This window comes from Vulpes lagopus, chromosome 3 (assembly GCF_018345385.1).
Source record: "Vulpes lagopus strain Blue_001 chromosome 3, ASM1834538v1, whole genome shotgun sequence".
NCBI lineage: Eukaryota > Metazoa > Chordata > Mammalia > Carnivora > Canidae > Vulpes > Vulpes lagopus.
In genome coordinates, this window is record NC_054826.1 from 132,041,184 (window position 1) to 132,059,627 (window position 18,444).

At 42.7% G+C, this 18,444-nt stretch overlaps 1 protein-coding gene across 1 annotated transcript in view; it reads right to left on the minus strand.

Annotated features, from left to right (window-relative positions):
- Positions 1-6,389: 6,389 nt before the first annotated feature.
- The window catches only part of FAM102B (family with sequence similarity 102 member B), a gene marked incomplete at its 5' end in the record, with an annotated part of 90,690 nt that continues 78,635 nt past the window's right edge, over positions 6,390-18,444 (minus strand). Inside the window, 4 exons of the mRNA XM_041748570.1 lie at positions 6,390-10,187; positions 17,079-17,148; positions 17,931-18,058; positions 18,165-18,354. Of these exons, the coding sequence (XP_041604504.1) occupies positions 10,145-10,187; positions 17,079-17,148; positions 17,931-18,058; positions 18,165-18,354 (431 nt within the window). The remainder of the gene's footprint in view (positions 10,188-17,078; positions 17,149-17,930; positions 18,059-18,164; positions 18,355-18,444) is intronic.

The window sequence follows — 18,444 nt, forward strand, 5'->3', positions numbered from 1 at the left end:
GGAGATGTTTGAAAAGCAGCCTCCTCAACTTAAGCACTCTTTGGCAGCGTACTGCTTGGAATTGGTGGTATTAGCAGTTGAATTATTTATAGCTTCACATTTTGGGGGAAACTGGTCTCAATGAGACCTAGGAGTGGCTAGGTAATTTTGCTTGGTGGCTCTGCCTTGGAGGGGATCTATTCATCTACCTCCCTGATGGACCTCAGGGCTGAAGATGGATGGTTGAGTTTTAGCTACCACTTGCTCTTCCTCTTTGGAATGACGTGGAATCTGCAAGCGGACAAGTACAAGGGCATGTGCTGGCTCTCTGATAAGGTTATTCTAAACCACTGTTCCTTGTTGAGCTTTACCACTCTGAAGCCAGGAGTTGGTTTTTATTTTGGGCTTGTGTGTGCCCAGTTGGTGTCACCTGAGAAGGAACAAGGAGAGGAAGGAAGGACATTGGCAAGTTGTCAGTCTGCCACAACTGGCGTATCCTCACAAACTGGGGCCAGACTGCCTGGGAAATGCCTCTTGGGGCCATAGTTCTTCAGTTTTTAAAGTGGATGGAAAATGGATTTGGATAGGGGGATGGGGAAAGAAGGGACTCAGAATCTGATCACATAAGCCCTGTTAAGGAGCTGTTCATAATTTCATAAGCCTGCTCCATCAGCCCCCTGCCTTTCTAGACTGATACTTCTCTCTTGAATGCATAGGACATGTAGATGTACTCCGGCTATGCTCCCCGTCAGCGCAAAAGGTGCTTGTCCTATTTCTAGGTCTCTGCATGACTTCTACCCATGGCTTCTCACCTGTTAGAGCCAAGGTTTCAAGCCCAGGCCAGCACTTTGTCCTGTTGTCCTCCAGGCTAATGGATTTACTTCAAGCTTCATCCCCTCCTGAAAACTTTAAAAACTCAGGGCAGCTCTGGGTGATAGAGATACTGTTCCCATTCCCATGACTCCCATGTCTTTGCAACATCAGGACCCACATCATTTCACTCTAATACAGTTCTTTGTACATGGAAAGGTTATTAATGCTCTAAGCCAGGTATCAGATCTTGTAGATGCAGAGTGAATCTTTGCAGCCTTGCAAACTACTGAGCTCTCAGGAAATTGCGCTGGAAAAGGCCACAGATAATGCGGATGTGGTGTGCCACTAAAGGCAGCTGTTGGTTTTGTCCATAGTTTGCTGTTTTAAAAAGCTGTACCTTTTAGCTGTGCGGAAATGGAGATCTTCATAAAGGGACAAATGCAATTAGAAGCTTCATTTCCTATTGGTGTAAACCCAAGTTGGGTTTGTTAGAGGCAAATTTCTGGCCCACTGAGTGTATGCTGGGAGCGATAACTGTCACGGGGAGTTCTAAGCAGTGAGAGTGCCTGGCCCACAGTAATGTTGCTGATGAGTAGCTGTGTTCATCTTAGGAATGTCGTTAGGTAAGGGCTCATTCTTGTATCCAGGCAGCCAGTTCTCACAAGGGTATGTTGAGGCCTAGAAAGTGAACAGTCCTTTAAGGTTCTAAGACCAAGGGACCCCTGGGTGGCTCAGGATGTGATCTCCAGATCCGGATGGAGTCCTGCATCATGAGGAGCCTGCTTCTTCCTGTCTCTGCCTCTCTGTCTCTCAAATTTTTTAAAAAAGGTTGAGACCAAACCAAACACTTTAAGAAAAGTGGCAACCTTAGGGGTTAGTTACCTGTCTGGCTCAGTTGTGTCTGCTCAGGTCATGACAGGGTCCTGGGATCAAGCTGCGTTGGGGGCTCCCAGCTGGAAGCTTGCTTCTCTGAGTGCGCCCCCGTCCCCCCCTCGTCACCTTGTGAGCGCCCTTTGTCTCAATCTTAAGTGGCAACCCTGTACGTTGTAGAGTGTCTTGTGCTTTATATATAGAATAAGTTGTGTAAAGTTCTCACCAGATTTCAGGTGCCTCAATGTAGAGACCTGTTGAAATAAGTCTAGTCCTCCCCAGCCACTGTCTGTGTTACACTTGCTACTTGTTCTCCCTTTACTACCCCTCCCAGGGCTTCCCCCGCCTCATGTAAACACCCCCCTCCAAGGAGGGCAGTGTTAGATGGCCACCTCCCCCTCCTCCCTACTCTATTTTCCAGCAGCTTCCTGTGAAAGGGGACATGAGGAAACTTTAAAAGTTCGAATCCTGCCTAGCTATTCATGGGTTTCTCCCCTTGCGGGTTGCATGTTAGGCCCCTTCTGGGGAAATGTCTGAAAATCTTGAAGAAGCTTCCCTTTGCTTTCCTGTGGGGGAACTCCTACTGCTTGTACAGTTGTCTTTTACATGTTTACATTACAGGAAAGCAGAATTCCTGTTCTAAGACCAGGGCTAAATACTGGTTTGAGAAGCCTTTGGTTCCAGAGACTGCTGAGCAACAGGAAGCAGAATATCTGAGGTTTAAGCTCTGACTGAAACTTGATATTAAGGTGTCTGAAATCGTGATGAAGGTGGTTGCTACCTTTACCTGTAGTCGCCGTCCAGAACCCCAGAGAATGAACAACCCTGCTGATTAACGAACAACCCTGCCGATTAACAACTGTAAACACTGTAAACTGGATTTTTCTATGAAGTAAGCAAATTTAAATTGCAAAAGTACTGTAAAAATGGAGACAATTCATAACCATCTAGAACTTAAACATCTGCCTTTGGGTCAGGTCATGATCCTGGGGCCCTGGGATTGGAGCCCCGTGTCGGGCTCCCTGTTCAATGGGGAGCCTGCTTCTCCCCTGGTCCCCCTACCACTCATGCTCTCTCATTCTTCTCTTTTCTCAAATCTTTTATTTATTTAATTTGTTTAAAGATTTTATTTATTCATAAGAGACACACAGAGAGGCAGAGACACACACAGGCAGAGGGAGAAGCAGGCTCCATGCAGGGAGCCGGACATGGGACTTGATCCGGGGACCCCAGGATCACACCCTGGGCTGAAGGCAGATGCTTAACCGCTGAGCCACCCAGGGGTCCCTCCTTTCTCAAATTTTAATGATCACTTTTTTCTCAACAAAGCATAATGCAAGTTTATGCTAAAACATCCAGACTGTTAAGGACAAAAAAAAAAAGTCCCCGAATAGTTTGTACTCCTGCCCTTCTCACTCCTTAGAGTCAATAAAGGTTCTTATATTCACAATAACTGGAACTACACGGAGATTCCAGTTTCGCAAGAACCAGTGCCTTTGTCAGGGGGCAGATTGTTCCTTCGTGTAGGAAAACCCTTGGACTGGAACCCAAGGCTTGTAAGGCAGGAAGAGCAGCCCTCAGCATTGTTCTTTGCTCCAAGGACTTGAGCTGCCCTGAAGGGCCATGGCCTGCGGTTGTGCAGGAGAGGAAGGCTTACCCGGCTTCTCAAGGCGGGGGAGTGTGGCCACAGCCCCTGCGGGAGCAGACGTGCAATGTGTGTCACCAGGCACTAGCACTGCCCGGCCCTTGATCTAAAGATTGCTCCAGTTGCTTCCATGGGCTAAGGCCGAGGGCCCGGCACTGCGGCTCCTTGAGGCTCCCGCGGCGGGCTCTCCCTGAGGTGCCCTTCTCAGTCCCGGGCCCCAGCCCCCCAGGCCCCCCCCCCCCCCCCCCCCCCGCAGCACCTTGCACCGCCCCGAGGGGCCGCGACCGCCCAGGCCAGGGCACCGCGGAACTGCGCTCGCGGCCGCCACCCGCTCGGCCAGGACGCACACTTTCGGGGCCATCCCGACCTAGGGGACACTTAGGGGTTTCCTGACATCTAGCAAAGCAAGCTCGTAGGAGCTGGAAGCCAGACACTTGTACAGTGAACGTTTCATCTCCGATGCAACCGGGCTCTGGAGGCCGCGCGTGCCGTCCGCCAGGCTTCCTACACAAATCCTCTTCGGGGTTGGGCAGGGGGACTAGAGGGAGGAACCCCTTCCTCTGAAGTCACCCACCGGTGCTCTGCCCGTTTCCTTGGGCTCTGCGAGTGCCACCTCCCCGCGGGGCTGCAGTCCGGCCTTCCCCGTTCCTCCCCGTGTGGGAATGAGTCACACTGAGCTCTGGGCGCTCGCCGCGCTGCTCCCCGCTCCCCGCACCCCGCTCCGTGCTCCCCGCCCCGTGCTCCCCGCACCCCGCTCCCCGCACCCCGCTCCGTGCTCCCCGCACCCCGCTCCGTGCTCCCCGCACCCCGCCCCGTGCTCCCAGCTCCAGACCGCAGGCTCGACCCCCGGATCCCCTGCTTTGGTTGGAGAGGCCGAGGCTCCAGGGCCCTGTTTAGCCTCCTCCCTCGGGAAGCCAGGGCTGATCACCCGGTCCTAAGGAGGAATTCTTCTGGAATGGAGCCAACGATCTTTTACTAATCCCATATCAAAGGAAGGCAATTGACTCTTAAGTAGGGAAAGAGTCTGTGACGCCTCAAAATCTTTTTTCCAAGTATTTCAATTGTGTAAAACGAGTGCTGGAAAGGGGCACCTGGCAGGCTCAGTGGTTAGAGCATGCAACTCCTGATCTGGGGGGTTGCAAGTTCGAGCCCCGTGTTGGGAAGAGAGTTTGCTTAAAAAAACCTGATATTGAAGAAATGTATTTTTCCTAAGTTCCACAGGATATTAGGAAAGAAGGGCACACACAGGGTCACTTGGGAGAGTTGAACTGAATCACTGAAGCTAACTACCACAAGGTGGCACACTTTTCCCACCTAAAGGTAATTGCACTCTTGCTTTGAGAACTCCCCAATATAAATAAAAAGCAAAATAACTTGAAGATTCTTACAGTTTTACTTGAAAATAACTGCTAACTGGTTTAAAGGTCTAGTGGTGAAGTCAGTTGAAGAGAAATGGCAAAGGAGAAATCTCTAGGGGTTAAGGGCCTCGGAATGGGGTCTGAAGGCATTCACGCAGGAAGGTCTCAGGCTCCTTGTACCGTGGGGCCATAGGGAGTAGAGTAGGTGTCATCGACTCAGGGGATGTCCACGTGTAAGCCTTTTCTGTTTCCTACACTTTTGTTACATTTAGTGTAACGTGGGATGGGTTAACTCTCCCAAGTTTCCTATCAGGCAGATGGGAGGAAAGGTTGGTCCATCCCTGGTCTGTGGGGTGCACCTGTGGGAATGAAGGAGCCAAGGGTGGTAGGGCGGGAGGAGGGAGGGAGAGAAAACACTGGGTGTGGAGCAGAGGGGTAAGCTCTACGGAGCCTGGGCCTGGGGACACCATGCCAGAGACGTGGGTAAGGAGTTGAGGGCAGATCAGAGGGCCCTGCGGCTTCTGCTGTGCTGAGGGCAGCAAGTTATCCCCGTGCCACCTCTCCCAGCACCCCACAGCTCCTGGCTCCTCAGTGCCAGTGACCTTTCATCACCCGCACTCTCCAGGACGCCAAGGCGATCTGCGAGAAAGACGAGAGAGAAAGACGTGGGGCCAAACCCATACTGAAGCACTGTTCTTTCACTTGCTATTGTTATTTTTTATTTATTTATTTATGTATGTATGTATTTATTTATTTATTATTAATTAATTTACTTACTTATATATTTAAAGATATTTTATTTATTCATGAGAGACACAGCAAGAAAGGCAGAGACCCAGGCAGAGGGAGAAGCAGGCTCCCTGCAGGGAACCCAATGTGGGACTCCATCCCAGGACCCCAGGGTCAGGCCCTGAGCCAAAAATGCAGGCCCTCAGCTGCTGAACCACCCATGCACCCCACTATCGTAATTTTAATGTCAGCAGAGGGAATGTGCTGGCACGGTTTTTCCTCTGAGGACTAGTCTGTACAGTGGTGACACTATCACTTAAATTTGTTTTTAAGATTTTATTTATTTATTAATGAGAGAGAGAGAGAGAGAGAGAGAGAGAGAGAGAGAGGCAGAGACACAGGCAGAGAGAAGCAAGCTCCATGCAGGGAGCCCGATGCGCGACTCGATCCTGGGTCCTGGGCCGAAGGTGGGCGCCAAACCACTGAGCTACCCAGGGATCTCCCTGAGTATCATTTAAGTGGGGACCTTACTCTCGAATAGTGGCATATTTATTGACCATCTTCGTGTCTAACACTAGAATTGAGGTATGCATGTAGGTGCTGCTTACACAGAGGCACAGTTTAGCTCGATATAAGCGCTTACTGTGCTATTTCCTGATAGCTCATGGCTTCTTGCTCACAGCCAGGAGAGTTAGTGATAGTATTATCTCCATCCTGGATTAGAAACAGGTTCAGAAGGGAGCTTGAGTTCAGACTCCACTCTGTCTTACTCTGGGGCCCATGCTCCCCCACTGCAGGGCGAACCTCAGAGTTCAAAAGAAGGGTCTTTCACTGGAGGATTCAGGTCTGTGCTATACCACCTGGCAATAAGTGAGGGGAAACTGTCAGGGAAAAGTTCTCCTGATCTTTCACTTCTCTTTTTTTTCTTACCTTGGCAAGAAGCTGACAAGATTTCGGACAGAATCTTAACTGACACTTTATAAACACTGTGAAGTTTAAGATGATTTTTATTGAACAGGTATAAGATTCACCTTTACATTATTACAAATACAATAAAATTTTCTTGTAAAAAAAATTTCCTGGATTTATAGTCGTACAGTAAAACAAAGAAATATATAAATATGAAGGTCATTTTCCAAGTATTAGAACAATACTAATGGAATCACTTCCATAACAATTTTTTTCATAAACATTTACATGAATACGCACAAGTATATTAATTTTCAGAATAAGATGTATTTCCAAAAAACAATCAAACAATATATCCTGTGTTCCTCTGCATGGGATTTGGTCATTGACTATCAGCAAGAGAGTTCTGTTATATATGTAAGATGAACATAAACACTTGTAAATGCAGACTATATTGTCTGTGTAAATAAAAAATTTTGCCAGCTTTGTCATATAGGGAGTAGCTAGAGACCACCTACATGACTATTTAAAATATACTGTGTATATATTCTCTTAAGAAAAATCACATATATAAGGTAATAATAAGGCCTTTATTCCAGAGTAGTCTCAAAACTTATTTCATCCTTTATATTTTTAAAATTTATATTCTTAAACATCTCAGCTATTAAAATTATGCATAGTACCTAAGCCAACATAGAAAGGGGCATTAACAATTTCAGTTACAGTACTTGAATATATTCACAATGACGTACCATCTAAGAGAACCAACCAAGTATAATTTCTGAACTGTCTCAGTTAGACCTGTTAAAATAAAATGCAAGCCCATCATATAAGCCCAGTTCTTCCAAGCATTATTATAGAGGATTATGTAAGTGTTAGGTAGTCTAACACTTCAGAGTACTTAAATGAAGTATTTAATAGTGTCAGCTTGAGCTTGCAAAGTGGTCTAGTTGGCATGGAAATCACAGTCTAAAATTACTTCTGGAGCAATGTTTTGGCTGGAGGTTAGCTGAAGATTTGTTTTCCTTCTAGTAACAAATGGACTAAGTGGTGGAACTCGATGGCTCAGAGTTTTCCTAAAAAGTGAAACAAAATAATCTAAGTTTGGGTATCATTACTCTGATGGTATTTTCCTGGAATGAGATGATGGACTTTAGGATTCTTGGTCAAGACGTTCTCAGATTTTAAGTACTAATCCACACCAGGTGGAAGCCTGCAACACCACAAAGGGGACTCAACCATCAAAATGCAAACTGGTGGCCCAGGGCTGCTCTGCCCCTGTTACCCTTTACATCTGCTCTGGTTTCAGTTACCAGCTCCAGTCATGGGAAGTGTGACCTTCACAAGAAGGCTGGCTCTGATCAAGTCTCTGTATTCCCCCAAATAGGGTATTTAAGACTTCCTTATCTGACCACAAATAAATAGCTTTAATATATCATTAATCTTTGTCTAGGGTAGAATTAGAAAAAGACTGTTATACATTTGTAAATTCTCCAAGACTCAGTGATTTGAAATTTGACTTTAATATTTAAAGATCAATTTATTAAGATCTAATTTTTCAAACCAATTTCCTAAACTCCAAATGGAACAAAAAGGGTACTTGGTATTTAAAGAGCATTTTTTTTTTTAAACAGCTACATGGTTAAGATATAGCTACACAGTACATGCTCTAAGAAAATGCAGTAAAGGGAGACATTTATGCAAACTTTAACAAGTATTTCTAGCGGACTGTAAATAAATGTGATTGCAAAGTATGCCAATGCCACACAAAATAAAATGAATCCAGACTTGCGCTGACTTTTCCATAACCAATGTATCTATTAAAATGATTTTTAAAAATAATTCTATATCTTTTTAAATACTGAGAGCCAATCTTGTATAAAGGTATCAGGCCGAGGGCAGGCAAGGATGAGTAAGATGGACAATGCCTGGATTATGGTATTTTTTATATATCTGAAGAATGTCCTCACTGAACCTCGCTTACAATTGTTTTTATCATTTTCAATAGTTTTTATCATTTCAAAACAGCAAAATTATTTGCAGAAGTGCTGATAAAAAATATAGCGTAGAAATAATATTTTGAAAATAGAAAAATATGTTCTTAAAACATGTCATAAATACCTCTAAACACTAGTTTCATATCTCTATTAAAAACTTTTACTCCCTCCCCACCCCCCATAATATATAATGGATGGATCAACTCACTTGATAATCATAGAGAGCAAGCAAGTCTTTTCTACTTAAGCTAACATTTTCCTTAAATGGTCAGGTAAATTTTTTTCCTCTCAAAATAAAGTAACAAAAGTATTACTAATGACTCAGAAACCCCATGTCTCAACATTCAAAAGATTCTAAAATGGGGTTTCACCTTTTTAAAAATATCTATTTGCTACAGAACTGGATTACTTTAGAATACCCAATCCTTGAAATGTTAAAGAACTAAAAACCGTAGCATGAGCTACTCAAAATTTTCCAAAGCTCTACATTTGGACATTGAAATATTCTCTTAATATATTTTCCCCTTACTTTGCCAACACCAAAATACCTAGACCAAAGTTATTCTAACATATCACATTTTTTTGGGCTTAGTTGTGAAAGTAAGGTCTGGTTCTATAGAATCTGCATTTTTCTTCAGTAACTGAGTGATTCCAAGAAAACTAAAACTTGTCATATAAAACCAGAAAAACTTCCCACCTGATTAAAAAAAGATGGTCTATCTGCTGAGCTTGTTAAACTGGATCCAGATCAGATATTCTTACTTTAAAACTATACTAGATTATGTTACATTCTATTGTTTCAAAACAGCTACTGTTATACGAACGAAAAAAATATAGTATCCCATCGTGGGGAATTATGTCCATGTCAGTAATGTCAAGCTGCTGTCCCCTGTCTTATCTGCACCTCCTTGGAATAATTTTCAGTTTCAGTAAGTCTGAACTGACACAGAAAAGGCCACTGTTTCCGATCATGCTATAATTTTCCTCCTGTCCTGAATTCTGACTCCTGAAACCAGCAGATTTATTCAGTTAGACAGCTAATAAGGTGCCTTATGGGAGCCTAACCTATTAAATATTAAACTTACTTTGAATCTCATATATAGTGCTAGTAGTTCTCCAGCTCATTTAACATTAACTAGTAACAATACGTATTGCATAATAATGGCATTACACTCATTCACATAGCTCAGACTTAAACACTTATTCCATTTATGACGGATACGTTTAGAATTAAGCATTCTACACGTTTAAATTGTATAACATTTTTCCCAAAACATGAACACCCAAACTTTATATCAAGTATTCAATCAGGAAGAGTTAATAATCAGTACAATAGTGTAGGTAGTATATAATATAGAAGGTTTCCTTAAGAGATTATAACTATCTTGACAGAATTTATAGGGTTCAAATTATTCACTTATTACTTCCCAAACATTAAAATTAAATAATTAAAGCCCAAACCTGTTGAGCACCTCTATTACAGGTTTTACACTTCAGTACTGAACTATACTCAGATGCATAGTGTTGTTTTCCCACCTGGATATTTTGAAAGAAAAAGCAGGCTTCATTATCCTGGGCTGTGACCACAGAAACTGTGTACCCCTAAAGACATGAGGCACAGCACTTTGATACTATGGTTCTGATGCTTCCTTTTGGTGGGTGGGACAGGATGGTGGTGGGCACTTTCAGAGAAGAAATCAGTGTTGGCTTTCCTCTAAATCGAGGAACATGCTTCTTTCATAAAATATGTTCATTTTCTCATAAACGCTTGAATGAAGTGCCTCAACAGCTTGACCGCCCACGTCACAAGCCCCCAGGGAAACTTCAGTTTACCAGCTTGACTTCTAGCGTTTGATCACAACTTGTTCATAAGCTCCAGACCCCACTCTACAATTGGAGGGAAAAAAAAAAAAATCAAAATCTTGAGCTGTAACGCTTGAAGTTGTTCTAGTTAACCCTGTGCTTGAAGAGATGGTGAATTAGGCATTTTCTACTAGCTTTGGTTTCCACAAGGTTTAAAGATATCACGGATAGAAAATACTTGAAATATTAAATGTTTATAAACAGTATATTGGATTAGTCTAGTCACATTTATTCCTACAATAATCTAGTACTGTTCCTAAATCTTGACCTGTGGCAAGAAGTCTTCTCTTGAAACATGTTTATATATAAATCCTAGAAATCAGTCAGTCTCATCCAAGAGTATATACTGACTGGCAATTTATCCAGGCCTTGCAGAGTTAACGGATGATCATTTTTAGGGTGTAGTGTCTTAATTTACCTTTCTAGAAAGTACAAGAATCCTTTTAGTCAACATGCCAACGTCTTTATTTTTATTTATAAAGGATTTTATTTGACAGAGAGTGAGAGCAAACATGCATACCCAAGAGCAGGGGGAGGAGCAGAGGGAGAGGGAGAGTAGGCTCCCAACTGTGGGGCTTAATCCCAGCACCCTGAGATCATGACTCAAGCTAAAAGGCCTTGGCTTAATGAGCCACCTAGGGGCCCTATGCAAATGTCTTCATATGTGGTCAGTAATGTAATTTATACTGGTGTAAAGATTTAAAGTGATTTTTTAAAAAAGATTTATTCATTTATTAGAGAGAGTGTGTGTGAGACTGTGTCTCTGCCTCTCTGTGTCTCATGAATAAATAAATAAAATATTTAAAAAAGATTATTTATTTATTCATGATAGAGAGAGAGAAAGGCAGAGACACAGGCAGAGGGAGAAGCAGGCTCCACGCAGGGAGCCCGACGTGGGACTCGATCCCGGGTCTCCAGGATCAGGCCCTGGGTTGAAGGCAGCGCTAAACCGCTGGGCCACCCAGGGATCCCCTGACTAAAACATTTAAATGAAGTACTGGCCTCATCCACATAAGGTTTGCTACTGCAGGTGTACCTACGGCCTTGGCCCTATGTTATAATGGAATGAACACACACGTTTCCTGTTTCTTCATCTGGGAGGATAAAGATTTTCTACAAGTCCATAAAAGCACAGCGTCTTTTTGATGGCAGGTGAGTTTATTTTTAGATGAGGATCCTCAAGCCCTCCTGAGTGTCAGGAGGGGAGCTGAAGTAGTGGTGTTGCATGGAAGGGAGGGTATTATTGCTTCAAGTTATCACCAGTACCCATCTCCTCATGAGTCAAGATGCCAGGGGCTGCATTACCTGGCCATTTCACTGTGAGTATGCCCGAGATCAGTAAGACCAGAGGCAGCCACCATGACTGGTCTCTTCCCGTAATGGAATTTTAAGAGGAAATTCTAAAAAATGGGAGTAATGTAGTGGTTACTAGCCCACTGTGGACTGAATTGGGACTTCTCAGTTGACTGCTCAGAGGCTCCTGTTCTTACAGATACATTCTGCAGAAGAAACAGGAACATCGTCAACAGAACACCAATGACCAATCATTCATAGCTACAATCAGAATTTGAAGGAACCTTGGTGAGCACTGCCCCTGCACACTGGCTTTCAGAAACCCTAAAACAGTTCTATTCTGGCAATGATGGAGTAACAGGATCTAGACTTTCCCTCCTGCTTTTTTTTTTTTTTTTAAGATTTTATTTATTCATTTGAGACAGTGGGGTGGGGGAGAGAGAGAGAGAGAGAGAAGGGAAGGGAAGGGAAGAGAAGGGAAGGGAAGGGAAGGGAAGGGAAGAGAAGAGAAGAGAAGAGAAGGGAAAGGAAGGGAAGGGAAGGGAAGGGAAGGGAAGGGAAGGGAAGGGAAGGGAAGGGAGAGGAGGGGAGGAGGGGAGCGGAGGGAGGAGGGAAGGGGAGGGGAGGAGGGGAGGGGAGGGGAGGGGGAGGGCATGAGCAGGTGGAGAGTAAGAGGGAGGAAAAGCAGATTCCCCACTGAGCTGGGTGCCTGACATGTGGCTTGATTCCAGGACCTGGAGATTACAGCTTGAGCCCAAGGCAGATGCTTAACTATCTGAGCCACCCAGGCACACCACCCACCCCTTTTTAAAAGATTTTATTTATTCATTTGAGACAGAGGGAGAGAAAGAGAGAGAGAGAGAAAGAGAAAGAGAGAGAGCATGATCAGGGGGAGAAGAAGAGGGAGGAGATCCCTCCAGCTCTAAATAACGAACATTTTTACAGAACATGTAAACAGTTTCACACCCTGGACAAAAGGCAGTACAGGACTGGTCCTGAGAGAAGGGAAAGCAATGAAGAAAGCCCCAAGTTTCCTTCAGGGTCTTTCCAGCCTACAGTGCCAGGAGGGCCCAGACATAGCCAGGTGGTCTTTCTGAGTGCAGGAGTCAGAGCTCTTGGAGGCTGGGGATAGAATCTGTAGGTCAACAGAAGGAGGGGTAGAGAGAAATAATGTCTGGAAAACTTCTAAATTTGATGAAAATTGTAAACCACAGATCGAGGAAGCTCAATGAACCCCAAGCAGAATAAACACAAAGAAAAACACACCAAGGCACATCATAACTAAACTGCTAAGAACCAGTGATAAGATTTTATAAGTGGCCAGAGATGAAAGAAAAATCATATAGAGGAATAGAAACAAATGAAAGCAGACTTTTTTTTGGTTAGAAACTGTCTCAAAGGCAAAGGGGAGGGGGAACCCTGCAACCTCCGTAGGCATCGCTGAGCTGGTCAGGCTGCATCCGCTAAGCTTCAAGTGGATTACCAGGGATGCTCCTCCCCAGGTCTCCACTGCTTGTTGCTCTGTTCTCTTCATTCTCATGGGTTCCCTTTCTTAACTACGTGTGTGTGGTTCTTGTGCCTCTTCAGTGCCCGAGTAAACGATTCTAGTTTCCTCCTATGCTGCCAGTTTCTCTTTCAGAACAGATCTACTGCTAACATATTACTTCTTCTGATACACACTGACTAGTGACGGAGAGCCTATGTATCCAAGTATTGTGCTAGGCACTTCAATAGATGGTTCTCCACAATAACTCTTCAAGAGACCCTTAATGAGTGCATATTAAGTACTTAATGTTTAAGCATGCCAGATTTTGTTTTAGTCATTTACATGTGTCACCTCGCTTAATTTAAGCCTTACAACTCTTATGAGGTGGGTTCTGTTATTGTCACTATTTTGTATTTGTAGGTGAGGAGACTGAAGCAGAGAGAAGAGGGATAACTTACTGAAGATGCATAGCTGATACTTGGTGGAGTTTGGGACCGAACCTGGGGATCCCAACTCCAGAGCCTGTGTTGTTAACCCCAGCAATATGTCTTTTTGGCGGCAAGTAAGAGATGTGGTTTGTCAGGATCATAGCCAAGCTGGGTCATGGTGGCTAAGCCAGGAATGAAACCCATGTCTGACTGCATTGCCCATTCTCTTTTTTAAAAAGTTCATTTAAAAAAAAAAAAAAGTTCATTTATTTATTCATGCGAGACACAGAGAGAGAGAGGCAGAGACACAGGCAGAGGGAGAAGCAGGTTCCACGCATGGAGCCCGACGCGGGACTCGATCCAGGACCCCAGGATCACAGCCTGAGCCAAAGGCAGACACTCAGCCACTGAGCCCCCCAGACGTCCCCCATTCTCTTTCACCACGATACACTGTCTCTAACATTCCTCAGCCTTTCTGTGGCATATGACGCTAATCATTTACTTCAACTTCTAATTATCACTTTAGGATTTCATGCATTGGGTGATGATTCTTCTAACATTCATTTGGAAAGGGAGTGGGACTCAGAATTATGAATGCCTTTATATCCTAGGTTCTAGATATTCTCTCAAATGGAAATTATTTTTCTTTCTTTGAAAACAACTATATATACACAACTAGTCTAACAATGAGAGCTGTCCGTGTCTTAGGCGCTGTGTTAAATGCTTTCTGTAAGTTATCAAACTTAATACTCTGCAAAATCCTATGAGTTAGGTAGTATTTATCACTCCCATTTTTCAGGTGAGGAAAGTAAGCCTTATAGAGGTTATTTACATCAGTGAAGCAGATAGGGGCAGAACTCTGCCTTAGATGCTGAGCAGCCTGAAATGAGAGTAGAGGAAGCCTGTGCTTTGGGGCATTTACCATTTTGGTCCCTTTTGGTTGGAACTGTATTGTTTGCTGTTCTTCTACCTAAATAATTGCTAGAGCTTATGGAGTACATTATGTCATTTACTCTTTAAGTCAATCCTATGATTATTCCCACTTGTCACCAGGGGCAACTAAGATTCCACCAAGGTTAAGAGATTTACTGAGTCCCCAAAATGGTCTGGCTAGGATATGAATTCGTTAACTCAAAAATACATGTTCTTTCTACCATACCTATCACTGTCCTCATAAATGTTATTTTCTACCTGTCCCTGTCCTCGCTCCACTCTCCTCCCCACCTCCAAATTATGGCTAGTTTCCTAAGAGCCCATTAGATAGATCACTTTCCTGCAAAGAATGATCAAACTGTACATGTGATAAAAAAGGATAATGAACTCTTGGTTGTGGTGATAGAGGCCATTTACAATGTGGCTTTGAAAAAAAAACCAAAAAAACAATGTGGCTTTGAGATTGTTGTCGACTCAGGTCCCACAGCTCCCTTCATGAGCCCCTCCTCCGAAGTACCTGTTTATTGGCAGCTCCCTAAGTAGGTTATACTATTCACAAGCAGCAAGGTATGATGGTTCAGTACCATGAATGTGTTTGGACTCAAAGAGACAGGAGTTTGAATCATTTTTTCCCCCAAATTTTTAATGATTTTTTTAAAAGATTTTATTTATTTATTTACTTATTTATTTGACAGAGAGAGTGGGAGAGAACACAGGCAGGAGGAGTGGCCGGGGCAGAGGGAGAGGGAGAAGCCAGCTTCCCTCTGAGCAGGGAGCCTGAGGCAGGGCTTGACATGAGCCAAGGCAGCCACTTAACCAACTGAGCCACCCAGGTGCCCCTGAATCTTGGTTTTATCACTTATTAGTTTTAAGGTTCTGGGAAAATTAACCTCTTTTTTTTTCACTTTTTAAATACTAACAATAGTACTTTGTGAGTAATGAAAGAGATAATGTAAGAACTGAATGAAACACATACATGTGCATATATAAAAGCTCAATAAGTGTTATCTAAAATTTTTCTTTACTTATTATTATATGATTATATATTATGATTATTATGCCTATAAGTTCATTCTATTTGAACCTATTACCAGGAATATTTGTCTTCCTCATATCTACCTGTTAAGCCCCGCTTACCTTTTAATTCTCCCCAACTCTCTTCAGGTGTCAACCTTCTAGGAAGTTTTTTCTGTGTCAGTGAGGTCCCATCTCTGTCACTCAGAGTTTCCTCTACTTCTCTGTATTATAGCACTTACTATATTACTATGAATTTTAGTTTGCCTATCTCACCTGCTAGAAAGAGTCAGATAATAAATATTTTAGGCTTTGTGGGCCATTGTGGTCTCTATTTTACTACTCAACTCTGCTACTGTAACATCAAAGCAGCCATAGAAAATACATAAATAAATAAATATTGTCTTCCAATAAAACTATTTTTACAAAAATAGGCAGTGGGCCAACTTGGCTTACAGGCTGAATTTGCCAAACCCTATGTACTAGGAACAAAAACTAGCTGAGGGTGAACTGGGTCTGTTTTGTATCCTTACCCATGACTTGGCCTAATAAATAGTTACTGAGTTTAATGAATGGATAAGTCAGTGAGAGTTAACGAAAACTATAAATTGTGCTTACATCCTCCATAAACCCCAGTTCAAATGAACTATTTCCTCACAGTCTCTTTATATGTCCCTCTCTTATTTACCTATCACATATGATTGTAGGAATTTACTGTATCTTTTATATCTTTTAGACCTTGCAATGTGCTGGACACATAGGAGATACTCAATAAAATGAGTACTGGTGGGGAAAATGAATGAGAAATTTTTTCAGGTTCTGAGCATTAGAGAATAAAAATAACTGTCTTGGACCGACTGAGGAGGCACCCTAACACAACTCCGACTTATTCTGGAACTCTACATAAATATTACACAAAAATACTGAGTATCAGGGATGCACGTAAGGGCAGAGATCAGAATTCCTAATGTGTTCTGAGCACTTGTGCTCACTAAGATTTGCTGCAGTGCTGGGAATCAATGATAGGTCTGGCAGGTGTCTTTTCTTCATCTGAATCTGAACCTCATGTCTGCTTTGTTTCCTGAACTTTTCTTAGTAGGTATGTTAGAATCTTGTAGGGTGGAGAAAAGAGGAGTACAAAAAAAGTAATATTATGTGTGTGCTGCTGAGTGGCTGTGAAACTGCTCATAACAGACAAGGTCACTGACTGAAATGCAGTTCTGCTTTGCTCTTTCTAAAATATAAGACTGAGAACCCTTTTCTAAACATCTTTTTTCATTGCATCTTGCCCAGTGCTCTTCTGGTCCTATATTAATACACTCTAAAAGCACATTTAAGAACACCAACAAATAAACATATAGAAGAATTTCAAACATACTCAAGATAAGGAAAACTCAGAGTTGCAGTTCTTCTCATGGAAGCAGTATATGTGTTTTCTAGCCACAATCTTTTTTTTTTAAATTTTTTTAAATTTTTATTTATTTATGATAGGCACACAGTGAGAGAGAGAGAGAGAGAGGCAGAGACACAGGCAGAGGGAGAAGCAGGCTCCATGCACCGGGAGCTCGACGTGGGATTCGATCCCGGGTCTCCAGGATCGTGCCCTGGGCCAAAGGCAGGCGCCAAACCGCTGCGCCACCCAGGGATCCCTCTAGCCACAATCTAATGTAAACTTTGTAACCTTCATCTTTCACTCAAGAACATTTAAAAGAAAAATTCAGTGTATTCTTTATTTAATAAGATATTATCAGGACCACATACCTGTTTGGAAGATGATGGCTGCCGAAGGTTGTACTTCCCCCAGGACCCACAAATAACCTCAGGCCTTCTTCTGCAATTCATATTTAAAATATTTGTTTTAGGCACACTTATTATATTATTGTCAAATAATATTCCTATTATACTCAAAATTCTATTTCGTGTTTCAGTTTTATTAATCAAATAAAATTTTAAAAGCTACATGCACGTTTTCAAACAGGCAATTTAGATATCTTAATAGTTATTTCTCTTCGACTTCCTTAGAGCTATCTTTAAAACTGAGTAAGGAAGACATCTTTTCCTATACATTTCCACAAGTAAGGTTTAATTATTTCTCTTTATAACCAGTTACATAATGAAACTAAGTCCATTGTTAACTCTTCTCTGTTCACACCAGCCTGAATAATTACACCTTTCACTGGTAGCATGTAAACTTTCAGCCTTAGTGCAAATGTAGAGGAAGGAATAAAGGATTCTATTATTCACTATCATCTTAAGATCACCACCTAACCCTCCAAATTGCACAGTGATATGGAGTACTTGTGTCTAGTTATGACACAGCAGATGCAGACATCCACCATAAGGTATATGAACATGGTGGATGTTGATGCAGACACAATAAGACCTTTCTTTAAGATTGATGTTCTTAAACTAAAGTTCGTTCTTTTCCAAATTTAAAATCCATTCCTGGAAATAAATGAGCTATGAAGTTATCCTCAGATTTTCATGGGCAATTAACTTTATTTTACACATGTCCAATAGTCAGTGTGATGTAGAGCTCCTTTCCTGCTGAGCACACGGACCACACAACCCTGGGGTGCAGACATGTATGTACATTTAATGTTATCTACGCACCTTCTGCACTGGAATCTAGGCTGAAATCTTGACTCTGTAGTATTTTCTCCACAATATCATCTGCATCCACTCTGGTGTCATCAACTCGCTTCAGCTGAGATTCTACAGAATCTTGCTTCACTGCGCATCTTTGCAAATAAGTAAAAAAAAAAAAAGTTTCCTCCTTTTTCTTATGTTATAAAGACAAAGTTGTTTTTTTTTTTCTCCCACTTTACATGCAGACTGAAAGGATACCTGCTGAGCAGTTCTGAAGCTGTATCTTCTCTGCCGGCTGTATCAAGATTTGGTTCGGCTATTTTTTGCTCAACTTCATCACACGGTTCTAGAATGCTTTCGATTCCTGTTGATGTGCTTCCTACTGACGTGTTTCTCCTGTGGCAGAGCTCTGAGAAACTGGATGACCGGGAGTGGCATGTGCTATACCCTGCCAGAGAAGAGCGCTTTGGATAAACTACTGCTATCAACTACAGTGCAATCAAGTTTTCTTCTCCCACACCCCAGCAGTTTCAAGTAA